Below are 15507 nucleotides of genomic sequence, written 5' to 3' on the forward strand. Positions count from 1 at the left end.
AAGTCTGCGTCAACGGGCAAAAGTTTTGGATTTGATGGATGGCTTAGACAAAACTAAATGATGACAGGTTCTTTGAAAAATGTTCTCCCAATATTTCTGATGCCATTTAACGCCCCTCTGAGTAGAATTTTTTGCTTTTCTAATTCGCCAAAAATCATCAGCTGTAGAAATCTTTTCACTTGCTATTTTATCAATTTTATTTATTATTTTATTGCCCGTTCTCTTCTTTCTTTTCGGTTTGTTTACTTATCGTAGGCCGTTCAACTGCTTTTGTAACAGCGGGCGCCTGTGTGAATTGTTCCAACAACTTTTTCGCTACAACACTTTAAGGCGGCAGTGTGAAGACGGTATAAGATAATACATAATTATTAAAGGGTTGAGAGCTTGGCTAAACGCCCACTACATCTTTGGTCACACCGATTGCCGCAACAAAAAAAGAACAACAACGACGAGCGTGGTGTGGGGGAAACTGCTCCCCGAAACTAAGACCAAACCGAAATAAAATGGCCCAATTTGAAAAGGAAATTGTGCAGGCAGTGCTGATAGCCGACAACAATGTGTGGAACTTCAAGCCCCTCTCGGATGAGGGTTCCACGGTGGGTAATCCCGATAGCACAGCGATTGTTTAACTTCCGCAACCATTTCTCTGCAGGCTCTGCTGCCACTGGTCAATGTGAGGATGCTGGACTACGCTTTAATCGCCTTGAATCGCAGCGGGGTGGAGGAGGTGTTTGTGTACGCCAGCCTTTATCTGCAGAACATCCGGGATCACATCAAGTGAGTTAGTCGCCGGCGCCGCCAAAAGATGATGCAATTCGTGGTACTAATAACTCAATTTCATAGAGCTGGCATAGCCACGTATGCTTCCTGGTCCTTTAAAATGACCGTCCATGTGATTGGCGGCGAGGGCTGTCGCTGTTTCGGCGATGCCATGCGAGATCTGGACGCCAAGGCTCTGATCCGCGGCAATTTTATACTGCTGGGCGCCGATACGGTCACGAATGCCGATCTGCGTCCGGTGCTGGAGCAGCACAAGCGGCAGGCCAAGTTCGACAAGGGCACCGCCGCCACGCTGGTGTTTAAGGAGTGCTCCAATAACGTGCGCACTGGGAACGAGCTCCTCATTGCCGTGGATCGCCGCAACGATCGCCTGCATTACCACCAGCGGCTGAGGATGCACCAGAAGGAGCCGCGCTACCAAATACCGCTGGACGTCTTCCTGGGCAACTCGTGTGTGGCGCTGCACCACAACCTTTTGGATCCACAAATTGCCATTGGTTCCCCGTCGATGCTGTCGCTTTTCAGTGACAACTTTGACTTCCAGACGCGGGATGACTTTGTGCGTGGCCTGCTGATCAACGAGGAGCTGCTCGATAGCCGGATATATGTGGCTCTGCTCCCGGCTGCCCAGTATGCGCACAAGGTGAACAACTGGCCGGCCTACCAGCTGGTCAGCCGGGACATCATCAACCGGTGGGCCTACCCGCTCGTCCCGGACATGGGCGTTTACAAGCTGCAGCAGCAGTATGTCTTCCACAAGGACAACATCTACAAGAGCCCGGGGGCGCATGTGTCCAAGGTGGCGCTGCAGCAGAACGTGGTCATCCAGGCGGGCAGCCGGGTAGATAGTGGTTCGGTCATCAGCGACAGTGTGATTGGAGCCAACTGCCGCATCGGTAAGAACTGCCGGCTGAGCAACGTGTTCCTCATGGCCGATGTCACCGTAAAGGACAACTGCCGGCTGGAGCATAGTGTGGTGGGTGCGGGCGCCACCATTAACGAGGATTGCGATGTGAGCGCAGGCTGTGTTTTGGGAGCAAATAGCGTGCTGCCAGCCCAGACAAAGCTTTCCAAGACTCTCGTCACTAGCACGCCCAACACACAGCGCAGTGAGGAGGATGCGCTCGCAATGGAGCTGGAGTCCATTGGGCCACATGCCTACATTGTCAGCGACCTGACCACCGGTGATCCCGAGGACTCGGATGGCGAGGATTTCCTGCCTCAGCAACCGCTGAGCATACCCAAAATGGGCGACCTGCTGGCTCCGCTGGACGAGATCAGCTATTGCACTGACCTCAGCGACGACGACGAGGATGCCTCGCGAGCGGTGACGCCTCTGCCCGATGACACAAATAGTGAGTGCAATTTGAAATTAACCAGCCTAATCAACTAACAACCATTAGCAAATCTTAGTTTTCCTGGGCGAGGTGATCGACTCCCTGACGCGTGGTTTTCGCGAAAAGTCCAATCCCGACTTTCTTATCCTCGAAATCAACTCCTCGCGCTATGCCTACAATATGTCACTCAAGGAAGTTAACTTCAATGTGGTAAAGGCTGTGTTCGGCATGCAGAGCATCCTGGACCCGGTGAATAACAATGTTCTGGTGGCCATAAATGCTGCCTTTAAACAACTGGGACCTGTGGTCTCCAACTACATTAAGAGCGAGGATGCCATGCTCGATTGCCTCAAGGCGCTGGAGGTGATCTCCCCCTCATCTTTGTTGTCCCAAAACGTCATTTAACGTTTCCCCTTTTTACCCCAGGATGTGTACGAGGAGAATCCTCTGGTGCGGGAGAAGATCTCGCAGATTGTGCACTACTTGTACGACAAGGACTTCGTTTCTGAGGATGCCATCCAGGCCTGGTTCGAGCAGTTGGACGAGGAGGAGCATGCGCATCTGCGCCAGAGCCTGGCGAAGCTTGTGGCCTGGCTGAATCAGTCCAGTGAAGAGGAGGATGACGACGACGATGATGAGGAGGAAGAGGATTAGGAAGCAACGACGCCCGCTCACGTTTTTCACTTTTTTTAAACAACTTTCGAAGAATTTTCTCTTCTAGCTTTTAAATGCCGAACCATGAAATGGTTCACCCAAAAAAAAGATGAAATAAAAACAGGATTAATCCAAAACACCTGTTATGATTATGGAATTAATAATTTACCCAAAACGCAGGTTTTATATTTCACTTAAATTACCAAATCATTTTTCACCTTCTTTTGTAAGTTAACAACTTTTCCGATTCTAATTTTTCAATGCCGAAACATAAAATGGTTCCCCCAATAAAAAAATTTAAATAAAAGTGGGGATAATGCAAGTACACCTATTGTTGAAAAATGATAATAGAAGCCTTTGAAATTAGGAATTTATCCAAAAAATAAGGTTTGTTGTTGCACTTCAATATAAAAAAGGAAATAACAGTAAACATCTATTATTTTTTAGCTTTTTTTTATTCCTTGAAATTGTACATACACATTTTTACAAAGTCTGTGCTATACATAAAAAAAAAACGTTAAAGAATTCCAATGCCTTGTGGGTGATTTTGTTACAGACTTATTGCAACGCAAAAATGTGTGGGGATTCGACAAACGAATAGAGCAAACATCGGGAATTAGTTCTACTTCAGGTAGACGAACTCCTCGTCCCCATCATCCCCTTCCATTTTCAGCGGCTCGAGGCCGACCATTTCGTCCTCCTCCTCCGTTTCGGCAATCGATTGGAACTCATCGTCGGACTCCTTCATCGACTCAATGGTGATTTGGGTGTCCTCGGTGGCAGCCGGATTGGGCGACTGCTCCTCCTCCGGCTCCAGGTGCTGCTCCTCTGTCTCCAGGTGCTCCTCTTCTGTCTCCAGGTGCTGTTGGTCCGACTCGTCGGAGTCTAGCTTATCCGTCTCAGCCTCCGCCTCCATGTCCATGTGGTGCTCCTTCTGGCCTCCTTTCTTGGAAGCTGATTCTGCGCTCTGTTCCTTCTTCTCAAGTAGCTCCTTCGGTCTGCCTTTCGTTTTCGTTTTAGAGGCGGCTCCCTCCTGCTCCTGCACGCCGCGATCCTCGTCCATGTCCTCCTCCTCAGACTTCAGTGGCGATTTGACATCATCAGCCGCCATGCGACTCGCACTGCGCTCCTCGAGGCTCCGGCTGATGTCCCTGGCTATGTACTCCAGTCGCACCTGGACGCTCTTCTGGAACACCTCGCTGTTATCGTCGGAGAAGAGGTTGCTGCGCACCTCCTCCAGGCAGCCCTCGAGCACCTTGTTGACCTCGCTCACCTCGCAATCGCCGCCCAGATTCTGGGTCACAATCAGCAGGGTGGTGAGGTTCTTGATCAGCCGGATCATGCGCGGGTTCTTCACCATCCCCTTGTTGATGTCGTCCACCGTTTGCGAGGCCTTGGCGCGGCACTCTTCGCGCAGATATGTCGGCGAGATCATGGCCTGCACATTGGGATTGCGTGTGAGGCTGCTGGACATCTCCTGCACCTTGGTCAGTTCGAACATGAGCTCCGCGTTGATGCGCTCAATGGAGACGATATTGAAGGCATACTGCCGCTGGAAGTTGTCGGCAATCTGGCGGCGATGTCGATCCCCGTTCTCGTCCTGGCTAATCATTTCGCCCATGGCCAGCTCGGCGGTGGCATTCATCTTGTTAAGCCGCTGTATGCGATCAGCCTTCACCGCAATGTGCTTCTCCAAATGGACTAGGTGCTCCAGCAGCGTGCTGGGGTAGGCGTGATGCCTGGCCAACTGCTGCCGGATGGGACTCTCACCCACCGAATCCTGGCCCAGCAGGGGATCACTCTTGTTCAGCTTCATGCTCAGTGCGTTCCGTGCGGCCGCATTGTTGCTGGCCAGATGCTTTTGTGGCCTCGAACCCGCCACTCCGCCTCCTTTCTCCTTCTTCTGCAGATAGTGGCTCGTGAGATTGGCCGTATAGCCCAGATTGGTGGTGAAGCCCTGGTTGTTCGTCTGATAGATGCTCATCAAGTTAGGCCGGAAGTCCTTGGTGAAGCTGTGCAGCGGCAGCATCTCGTGAAAGTTCTCCGACACAATCTCGTAGTCGGGTATGGCATGGGTGCCCAAGCCGGGTCGTTCGAACGTCACGCGATACATGGAGTTCATGGAGTCGTAGGCGGCCACTGTGCCGGCAAAGATCCCATCCTGTGGAGTTCTCAATCTGGCCGTGACTTTAGTGCCCAACGGCAGTGGCATTGGTATCTTTTCCGGCATATCCGACAGCAGCATGGAATCCTTGAACTCTCCCGGCTTGCGCGACTGCAGGGTGCGCATCAGCTGGCGCTTCCTGTCCAGCTCCTTGCGCTCCTCACTGAAGAAGTTGGCGGAGCAGCGCCGGGGTCTGCCCATCCGACGCCTGATGTTCACCCACTCGTGGCGATTGAGGCTCCGCGTGCCCAGCCTGGGTGCCAGCTCATTCACATGGTTCATGAACTCGTCGCGGCAGTCGAACAGTGGCTTGTCGATATACGAGTAGAACCACTCGGCTATGGCCCACTTGTGTGCCTTGGGCAGCTTGAGAAGATTGCGCAGTCGCAGGCCAATGGACTGGCCCAACCGCTTGTTGGCCAAAGCAGTGGCCTCCGCCTGGGTGGCCTCCTCCTCGGCGGCCGCTGCTGCCGCCGCCGCTGCGGCCGCACCCTTGCCCACCAAATGGGCACCTCGGGCAGGCTTCAATCCTCCGGCGGTTAGCTTGCTGGCCGAGCCCTGACCCTTCGATGGCGTCTTCTTGTGTTTGCCCACCTGCTGCTGTTGCGCTTGCTGGCTGCTGGCCGAGTTAGAACTGGAGCCCTGCTCATTGTTGGTGCGCATGTAGCGGGAGACCACGCCCTTGCGTTTTTTCAGCACCTTGGACGGCGTGGGCGGGTTGCTCTTTTGGGCAGAGCCTCCTCCTCCTCCTCCGGCTGAGAGCGGCGGACGACCGGGCATTTTCTTGGGCGCCAGACTCATGCGCAGCGGCTTGTCGTCGTTGATTATGTTCTCGTCGTAGAAAAGACGGTTCCTCTTCCGGATGCGGGCGGGCATTCCGCGGGCATTGAGGGTCAGGATCGGGGCCTTCTGCACCTTGGGCTTGGGTGGCGGGGCACTGCCCACGCGTTGCAGGCCCAGCGTGGCCAGACTGAAGGCTGGCGGCTCTACTTGCTCCTCCGGATCGCTGGTCTCGTTGCTGTCCGGCTCCTCGTCTTCGTCCTCTTCGTCAATCTGCTCCTCCTCCTCTTCGCCCTCGTCGAAATCGGGATCATCGCGGTTGTTTTCATCCTGGTCCTGGTCCATTGGCTCGGCATGGCCGGCCTCGTCCTCCTCCTCGCTGAGAGCGGACTGCCTACGGGCGGCGGCGGCGGCGGATACGGAAGCTGTTGCCTTCCTGCCCCGGCCTTTCTGGGCTTCTCCGACGGGCATTCTCACTGGGCGAGCAAAGGGCTGGAATCCAAGGAGCAAAAAGTTGGTCAAATGAGAAAGAGTGAATAAGGAATCGATGTGAAGATTATATAAGTAACTTTCTATAATACATAAAGAGGTGTAATATTCGCATGAGTGGACTCATAGTTCCCTTCGTCAAGCCATATCTCAGAACATAGATCACTCTAATAAATTGAAGATCATGCATTGATATAAGCGTTTAGGGACTTATGTATGTTTTGATTTTGAGGAAAAGACAACCAGATGCGACAAGAAATCAAATTCTGTGAAATATGAAGTCTTTTTTTTTAGCTTTTTCTTTAAAGGTCAATAGCCCCATGAGCTTTCTTATCAACAGGACATGACTTAAGCCATATTAACTCGAACCTGTTTTTTGATAATGTAAGTCAAAGGGCGCTTTGGCTCCACTCATTTAGGGATAGACTGTACTTAACTGTTGATTTAATGCGGTCATACCGACAGATGTGCTTCAATCCATGCGTTGGTCACACTAAATCAACGCCCAATAGAAAATACAAATAACAAGGATACTACAGATTTGCTCATGTTTGGTTGACTTTATTTGTTGTATACTCCGTACATAATTGTTGTAGTTGCTTCGTTTCGTTTTGTTTGTGTAATACTTTGATTGAAGGATCTCGTATATAAGTATGCATGTATCTTCTGCTTGTAAATATATATATAATTCGTAATTGAAATTAAGCACAAATACAATTTTCAATTAACTTTCTCACATAGTACACGTGTGTGTTTGCTTGCTTGTGTTGTATTGAATACGTAAACGAACACATAATGCAAATTCAGTTGGGTATATGTATATAGTTAGGATAAATAGTTTTCTCGTATAGTTGTAGGCATTTCTGGGTTTGACAGTTTACTTCTCAGGCCCCCGAATACCGTTATTCGCTCGATGCATATTATATTACCGCCGCAAATAAATTATGTGTGTGTGTGTGTGTGTGTATGGTGTGTTGTATTTTATAAACAGATTTTCCTATACAATTTTCACAGAACAACAAAGACTTTTTACACACGCTTAAGCAGAAATATTACATCGAAAGAAGAGTTCATATAGGAATTACAATAATTAAATGTTACAAAAAAAACTGTTCGCTTTCTAGTTAATTAGTGTTAGTTTTTCTTTTTCTTTTTGTTGCTGTTTTGTTTTTGTTTCGTAACTTTGCTCAATACACTTGTTATGGTTTCTTTTAGATATATAATATAACAATACATTAGGCATAACAAATATCAATAATAATAATAGTAGCATACAATAGTAATAATAATAGTTGTGTAATAATAATAACAGCTTTTCATTCTTTGTTTTTTATCGTTTTTCATTTCCTTTGTTGTTTCTCGTGTGGTTGTTTTGCGCTTGCATCTGGTTAATTGTTGTTTACTTTGTTAATATTTGGATTTAGTTTTGTGTTTTTTCCGCATTGGAAATTAACAACAAACAGAAACACGTGTTTAAAGAGTAGGGGGTAGGTAAAAGCTTAGCACTAAAAAATAAAATGGACGTAGTAGAAAGGGGAAAATAAAGGGCATATTAAAATCGTGTAATACATTAAAATACATACAGATACAGATAAGATATACAGATATATAGGGTAGTATATAAATAAATAACAAAATGTGTTGTGAATTAAGATTTGCATTAATTTTGCTTAGCTTTTTTCGTTAGCTTTAATTTTGTTTTGTTTTTTGCTTTGACTTAATGTGTTGCTTAGCTTTTCTTTGTTTCCTTTGCCTTAATTATTTTTAACGAAACGCCAGACGTTTCTGGTTTTTGTTTTATTTTTGAATAATTATTGTTTTGTCGTTTCTGCTCCTCCTACTGCTACTCCACCTCCACCTCCTCCTCCTCATCCCCCTCATCCTCCGTTTCCTCCTCCAAATCGCTGCTTTTAAAGCCCGCGCTGATTGCCTAATAACATGCTACATTCTGTCCCGTAGGACTCTCTCCCCTGGATCTGCTCCTCCTCCTGTTCCATCTTAGACATTAAATCGCGTCTCGGAGCCATCGGCCAGCATTAGGGTAACCGTGCGATTATTGATCCACACCAGCTTGGCCAGTCGCATCGGATTCAGGCGCGACACATCCGGAATGGGCGCGGTGGAGTAGCCCTTGGTGCAGCGCGTCTGCGACTGTCCCAATCCGAACATCCCCGTCGAGGTCTGCCAGAAGGAGAGGCGGTTCTCGGCGCAGGAATACGAGACCAGGTACTTGCCATCGGGCGAGAAGGCCAGAGAGGTGATGGGATGCGTGTGCGCCGGAATCATTTGGCATTTGTTCTGCCGCAGCTCGTAGATGGCCAAATTTCCACTATTCGCGCCCACGGCAATGCGACGCGTTTGGGCGCAGTGCGAGATCTGGTTGAACTTGCAGATGGCCGGACACAGCTCCGCCAGGCCACGACTCTTCAGCTCGTTGCTGTCGACGCAGTGCAGGGCTATGTCCATCACCTCCACCAGCAGGCCGGCGATCTCCGACTGCATCTTGTCGATCAGCATCTCCACGCACTGCAGGATCTCGCCCTTGGCCTTGTGCAGCACCGATTGGGTGAGAGGCGTGTTAATGGACTGGGCATTCTGCTGCATCGTGTTGTACCTGGCCACCTCGCGGGCCATTGTGGTGATGAAGGCCGCCGGCCGGGCGGTGGCTATCAGGCGCAGGGCGTGCCTGGCCGTGCGGCAGGCATCCGCCTGTGGGGTCAGTGGTAGTTTGTAGTTCAGATTCGGCACCGCCTTGCCCTCGCACGAGATCTCCAGCAGGCCGAGCAGCACCTTGGACACATCCAGGTACGGCTCCCAGACTGTGAATCCGCGCCCCAACAGATCGATGGCTGCCCGCCGCAGTGGTGTGTATTGTGGCAACTTGGGAGACGGTGGGGCATACAGCAGGTGAGCCAAGGCCATCGAGGTGAGGCGGGCCAGGTTGTTGGCTATGCCGAAACCCTCCACCACACTGGATTTCCTGCGCTCTCCGCCGGCCACACAGCTGGTTAGATTGGCTCCCGTGGCCAGGCTAATGCTTCCACGGTGATTCGGCGAATCCTGCGATATATCCTGACCGAATTCAGCTCCAATGACACCTAAAAGTATAACAGCTGTCGTTTGCTTGCGTTTTAGCTCCGACAAGCTGGATGGTTTGCGTATGATCTCCTCTTCTTCCTCTTCGTAGTCCTCATCTTGGTGGGCATCTCCTCCGGAAACATTGCCGCCTACTCCAGTTCCACTTCCGCCACCGGCGGAAACAGCAGTGCCCACTCCCCCACCATTGCCACCCGATCCGGATGCAGATCCTCCGCTTGCCGGCTGACTTATCAACGCCAACTGCTGCTGGGCACCCACAATGGGCTCCGTGTGCGTATAGAGAGGCAGATACTGCGCCCAGCTCTCGACCAGCTGCTTCCGGCCCTTTTTGCCCATGCGGGTGAGCTCGCCCAGAAGAATCTGCTGCGCCGCCTCCCTGATCTCGATGCAGTGGTGCTGCCAACGCTTGACCATCATCTCCACCTGCGGTCGCTTGAACTTCTTTGGCTCCAGGGCCTCGATCTTGTCCGGCAGCAGGAAGCAGTGGTGGGTGGCCAGCAGACTCCAGGCGTGCTTGATCTGAGAGACATGATGGGCCATCAGCTCCTCGCGCTCCTCCTCGTTGCTCAGCATGGAGTCGGTGCGCTGGGCCAGCCGCTGCAGTTTTTTGTGCTTCTCGCTGTCCGGCAGAAAGGAGGCGGCGCTCATGGAGAGCAGAGTGTTGGACATGGCCACCAGGGCGAGAATGTGATTGGTGGTCAACGTGGTGCTCAGCTCCCAGTGCAGACGGGATGTAAAGACGGCGGTGAGGTGCTCCAGCCGCTGCAGCTCCTCTGGCAGCGGACGCTTCTTGGAGCTGGAGGGCAGCTGGATGCCCGGCGGTATGGCATAGTTGTTCTGCCACGTGGGCAGCAGCAGGGACATGTAACCGGCCTTCGAGAGCACACCGTACGAGATGGGCACAATGGGTCGCAGTAGGCCCAGCCGCGTCTCGCACATCTTGTCCAGATGCGGATCGAGACCCCAGGAATGGAGCAGCGAGAGCAGCAGCTGAGCCACCTCCATCACGTGCGTGACCTCCATCTTGGAGGCGATCTTGCTCTTCAAATCCTGCTGCTCCTCGTGCGGCTCCACTGCCTTCTGCAGGCTCTCCACCTTGGCCTGCACCTTTTTCTCCACAATCTCCGTCTTCTCCTTGAACTTCTGCACCAGCCCGTGCTTGTCCTTGTCCTTCAGGATCTTCTCCACATCCACCGCCTTGTTCTTGACCTTGCTGAAAAAGTCACCGATCTTCTTGCTCGCATCCAGATGCATGGATTTGCCATCCTTGGGATTCTGCAGGTGGACACCAAGAGATTCTAAGGTGGCCGGTGTCATCTGTGCGTATTCCTCGCTGTGCAGTTCGAAAATTAATCCCTCAATGTCAAAGAAGAGAATGTGGCTCTCAGCATCCTTGGGGTTGGTGCGCAGTCCCTGGATCACCAGCGGATTGCTGCGATGCTTCATCAGGAAGTCGAAGTTTCCCTGATTGTGACCCTGAAGCTGCTGCAGTTGGTTAATGCCGCGCTGGGTGGCATGGCGAATGGCGTTCATGTTGCGCGATTTGAGGCCGCGGAAGAAGTGCACTGCTGGATTGGCCATGCCCATTTCGCTGGCAGATGCACCATTGGATCCACTACCGCCGCCGCCTCCCGAACCGCCATCCTCTGCTTGCTCGTCGCAAGCGGAAAGCACTTCCTCCGCCAGCATGCCGTGGAGCACGCGATCCAGGTGTCCCGTTTCCATTTGCCAAACGTACACACTGCCATCGGAGCAGCCCACGATGAGGAAGTCGTCCAGCGGGCGCCACTTGATGGTGACCACCGGGAACAGATGTCTACTGGCCAGGGTCACACACTTGCGCTCCTGCAGGGAAACCAGGGTGACCGAGTGATCCGAGGCCACAGAACAGATACACTTCAGGATCCGGGGACTACAGCTCTCCGGCGGCACCAGCAGCTGGGTGATCTCCCCAGCATGGACGCAAAACCGATGCAGCAAACTGCCGCTGTACAGATCCCACAGGCAGACGGCGAAATCAATTCCGCCGGAGAGCAGATGGGATTTCTCGTACCTCGAGTGAATCATCGAGGGGCAGAGCAGACAGTTGACCCGGCCGCGATGGCCGTACAGGATCTGATGCGAGGGCCAGTCGCTGAAGTTCTGCTTGATCCCCACCAGCAGCTGCATCATCACCGTCTGGGTGGCCGGCACAATGACTATGCTGCCGTCCTCGCGTCCGATCACCAGGCGACTCTGCTGTGGCAGATAGATGCTCGAGGTGAGCTTTACCGGCGACTCCGTGATGCGGGACAGCTGGTCCAGGATGCCCACGGGTGGCGGGTCCATGATGGACCATGCCTCGACCAGCGAGGTGCACACATGCGGCTTGAGGACGCGCGGCGGCATCTGTTTGGCCTGCAGTATGCTTATGTTGTCCAGCGGCACCTCCGGCACATTCCACACCGAGATGTAGCCCTCGGAGTCGCCGCGCAACAGATTGTGCTGACCCCCGGTGCCCTGGAGTAGCTTCATGGCTGGCGGGCACGACAACACCTTGTCGCCCGCATGCTGCAGCACATAGTATAGATACGGAGCATCTCTGACCACACTCTTCGAGTGGAACTCCTTGTTGTCCGGAATGCAGTTGGCGGGCAACTTGTATAGATATCCCTTGCCCTCGTCCGTCCACAGCATGACCCGGTCCGAGGTGATGAAGTCGCCACCCTGCCAGCGTTCCCTTGCCGGCGCTATCACGGAGCAGAGCACGGTGAAGTCGCCGGCATCGTAGATCTGCCAGTATTTTGTGCAAACCAGGAGAACGGTGCGCTGGTTCTGGGCGCAGCAGTTCATGGTGATGGCATTCAGGCAGCGGATCTCCTTGGACTCGTTCTCGTAGATGGGCTCCGCGTGCTTGTTTTCGTTCCCAGTAAGGGTCCACACCTTCACGGTTCCGGTGGTGGTGATGGCCAGCACTACGTCATCCTTGCGGCGCATGGGACGCAGCACGTGAATGGCGGAAATCCAGTCCGGTTTGACCTTCGAGCTGAGCACGTAGATTACCTCCAGACTGAAGGGATCCATGACCATGATCTCGGCGTAGTAGCCAATGCAGAAGAGGCGCACATCTTCGCTGTTGGCCGTGTGATAGCTCTGGATCTGGGTGTGCACCTGCGGCAGCTTAACCGCCTCCATGCACTTGCCGTCCGTGAGGTCCCAGGTGCACATCTCACCGTTCTCCGACGAGCTGACCAGAAAGTTGTTCTCCGGCAGGAGAGAGGCCCGCACCAGGCACAAAACCGGAGCCGAGTGGCCCACCAGCAGGCACCGAGGCGACATCTTCAATGTGGTGGGCTCCACCTGCCACAGGCAGATCTGGCCATCGTAGCAGCCGGTGACAAGGGTGAACTGGTCGTCCGAGAGGAACACGCTCGAGATGCAGTGAGTGGGCGCCGTGGGTCCCCACAGCACCACTGGCACCACCAGATTGGTACTCACCATGTTGGTGGTGCTTTACCCAATCTGTGTGTGCTGGGTGACTCCTCCTCCTCCTCCTTTTGCTCCTGCTTCCTTTTCCTCTTCCTCGCTGGAGATGGTGAATGGGCTGCTACAGCGGGCTCTGTAATAATGGTTCTTAAGTAAACATGTACTCTTATTCACCGAGGTGGATGTGGGTGGTGATCCCCTGTGTGCGTGAGAAATCAAGATTTGTATCGGGTTCGAGTGCGTGTGCGGTACAGTGAAAGCTGCTTATTAGTGACTCACTCAAGGTTTTTCGGCTCTTTCGATCGTTTTGTTTCAATTTTAATAGAAGCGGGTAGTGATTGCAATATATGTTCGATACAGAATGTACAATAAATTCTTATTGGAAGGAAATTTACAATTAAGAAGTCCGTAGTAAGAAGTAATTCTTATAAGACTTTGATTTTTAATAAATAAACTTTAGCAATTCCAAAATTATAAAATTTCATGAGTCTGTTAGCATTATAAAATATTTTTCTAGGAAAAAACCGTATCCATTTTTGTCAATATTTATGTAATTATAAACTTTAGTTCTTGGAAAAGTAAATATTTTCTTATAGACAGCTTTAATGTGTCAGACAAATTTACTGAAAAATAATGGATTTGCAGCTGTTTAGTTCAGTGCTGCATGACTTTTACAAGGCATACATATATGTATAGATAGGAAAACTAAGGGTTTTCCACCTGCAGAGACTTCTATACTGACTGAAACATTTTTAAATACGTCTTGATAAATCAATCTTTTAAGAAGCGCACTTTATCGTGTTGGTTGATTTCTTGTCAGGTGTTTCCTGTCCCCGCACCATTGTCTATATGAGCATGTCAACCGGAGTGGCCTGTAAAGCTCTGCAGATAAGGCGGCACTCGTAGTACCCTTATCTGCGCGTCCACCTCGGGCAGCCTCCACTGTACTTGTACTTGTACTCCACCTCGGAATCGTAATGTCCAAAGATAAACAAGAGGGTTATACAATATGTGCGGTGGTGGCGGCGGAGCTAGTAGCAAAATCGGAGATGGAAGATCTTGGAACGGATCCATACGAAGCAGGGAATACGGGGATTGGGAGTGGGAATCGCCAATTGAAAGATCAATTAATTGGGCGACTATTTGGCATCGCAATTCGAACGGATTTTGCTTTTGCTATCGCACGCAAACACACACATTTATGCACGGGCACACGCACACAGGGACAAACCATAATAATTGTAGATAACTTGGCATTTAGCTAACATTTTTCAGCCGTTTTCCGTATTGGGGTGGCTATGGCGCGTGATTCCTCCAATTCCGATTCCGTTTCCTCTCGATATGGAAAACGTAATGGTCCGCTGATAAATGTAGATGGTGGTTATTGATCCTGGTCGACGGACATCACTGTGGTGGCGGAGCTTCTCAATGTCGATTTGGATTCTAATTTATGGACACGGGTGTTCTGACGGGCGAACACACACACGCACACACACCACCCCCCGAGCACACGCACACTCGAACACCTTACTACACACACACACGTTGCTGTTGCTTTTGCTATTTTGTTATTGCTTTTGCTGGCCACTTTTCCAAACTGGGCATATTTGCACCTTTAATCCGCACTTCACAGCAATCGAAACACTATGTATTTTCGTTTTATTCGCACTTTTTCTTCTTTTTTTGTACACGACTGTGGAAAAAAGCAACGAAAGTGTTTTATCGACCGTGGGGTTAAAAATTTTCGATAGGTTTGCGTGTGTGCGCAGGGTTGCCACCGCTGCTGCTGGCGATTCGATGCTATCGATGCATGCGAACGGCGACAGCCCTGCTCCAAAAATTTAATATTTCCTTCAATTGTTTGTAATTTCGCAAATAACTCGCGGTGGGGCTGAATTCGGGCCCCAAAATGATATATGCTTAGGTCTAAGAATCACGGGGAAGATTTTAGCGGGGTTTCTGGCAATCCGGAGGCAATCCCACATGTTTTGTCTCATAATGTTGTTACTTTTCGTCCAACGGACAATTAACCAGTAGCGATTGCATTTTATGAAATCCCCTGCTACGGTCAACAAAAGGGCACCTAGGCCATGATGCGCTGCCTCCGCCGGTGGATTGGGGATATCCCAAGGGGGGTTTCATACCCGGGCAGGACGGACCAAAAACCATCGCTGCCCATGGGCAGGAAAGTGATTCGTTGTATCGCAGGCGTAGCAAAGGCTGGGATTCCACTTAGCCAGCTCAACCAGAGAACATCGAACCATCAAACGAATATAAAGGACAATTACTCACCGCTTTGTGCAGTTGCTTCTATTCTCGGCAGCCTGTTTCGCTGGATATCTTGAATTTAAAACACTTTTTCTCGTACGAACACACACTTTTGAATGGTAAAAAAAAAAACACAGATCCGTGCTGCCAACTTGCTGCGAATAAAAGAATAAAAGGCGCGCGTGCAGCACACGGCAACCACGATTAATCGGTATGATTTACTGCACTAAATTTGCAGTTAAACTGTAAATTACGTGTGATTTCATTTTAGAATTAGATTTTACTTACTATGTATGGCTTTTTGTGGCTGTTTTTAGCCAGTTACTGTATTTTGCGGTAGCTTACCTTTATACTCATGAGAGTTGACCACCCTGCCCTGCCGATAGTTCTTCTTGCAGCAACAGCTGATTGCACTCTACAGCAGAGCATTACCGATTATTTAACGGCTTTGATCAACTATAGTATTAATAA

General features: G+C 50.8%; 3 protein-coding genes across 3 annotated transcripts; 1 reads left to right on the top strand and 2 right to left on the bottom strand.

Annotated features, from left to right (window-relative positions):
- The first annotated feature begins 412 nt into the window (after window positions 1–412).
- Window positions 413–2908, top strand: LOC108136341 (translation initiation factor eIF-2B subunit epsilon). Its single transcript, XM_017257448.2, has 5 exons — window positions 413–596; window positions 653–777; window positions 844–2135; window positions 2194–2480; window positions 2544–2908. Exons 1-5 carry the CDS (start codon window positions 504–506, stop codon window positions 2769–2771), a joined length of 2025 nt encoding a protein of 674 aa, XP_017112937.1. The 5' UTR covers window positions 413–503; the 3' UTR covers window positions 2772–2908.
- A 299-nt stretch (window positions 2909–3207) lies between these two features.
- LOC108136165 lies at window positions 3208–7278 on the bottom strand. The gene is made up of 2 exons (XM_017257162.2): window positions 7261–7278; window positions 3208–6207 (listed from the first exon to the last, which is right to left on the bottom strand). The coding sequence occupies exons 1-2, from the start codon at window positions 7276–7278 to the stop codon at window positions 3394–3396; spliced, it is 2832 nt and encodes a 943-aa protein (XP_017112651.1). The 3' UTR covers window positions 3208–3393.
- LOC108136245 (WD repeat-containing protein 7) lies at window positions 6745–14529 on the bottom strand. Its single transcript, XM_017257284.2, has 2 exons — window positions 14035–14529; window positions 6745–12901 (listed from the first exon to the last, which is right to left on the bottom strand). Exon 2 carries the CDS (start codon window positions 12781–12783, stop codon window positions 8203–8205), a length of 4581 nt encoding a protein of 1526 aa, XP_017112773.1. The 5' UTR covers window positions 12784–12901; window positions 14035–14529; the 3' UTR covers window positions 6745–8202.
- Between the last annotated feature and the right edge of the window lie 978 nt (window positions 14530–15507).

This window comes from Drosophila elegans, unplaced genomic scaffold, assembly GCF_018152505.1.
Source record: "Drosophila elegans isolate 14027-0461.03 unplaced genomic scaffold, ASM1815250v1 contig_149, whole genome shotgun sequence".
NCBI classification, from domain to species: Eukaryota; Metazoa; Arthropoda; class Insecta; order Diptera; family Drosophilidae; genus Drosophila; species Drosophila elegans.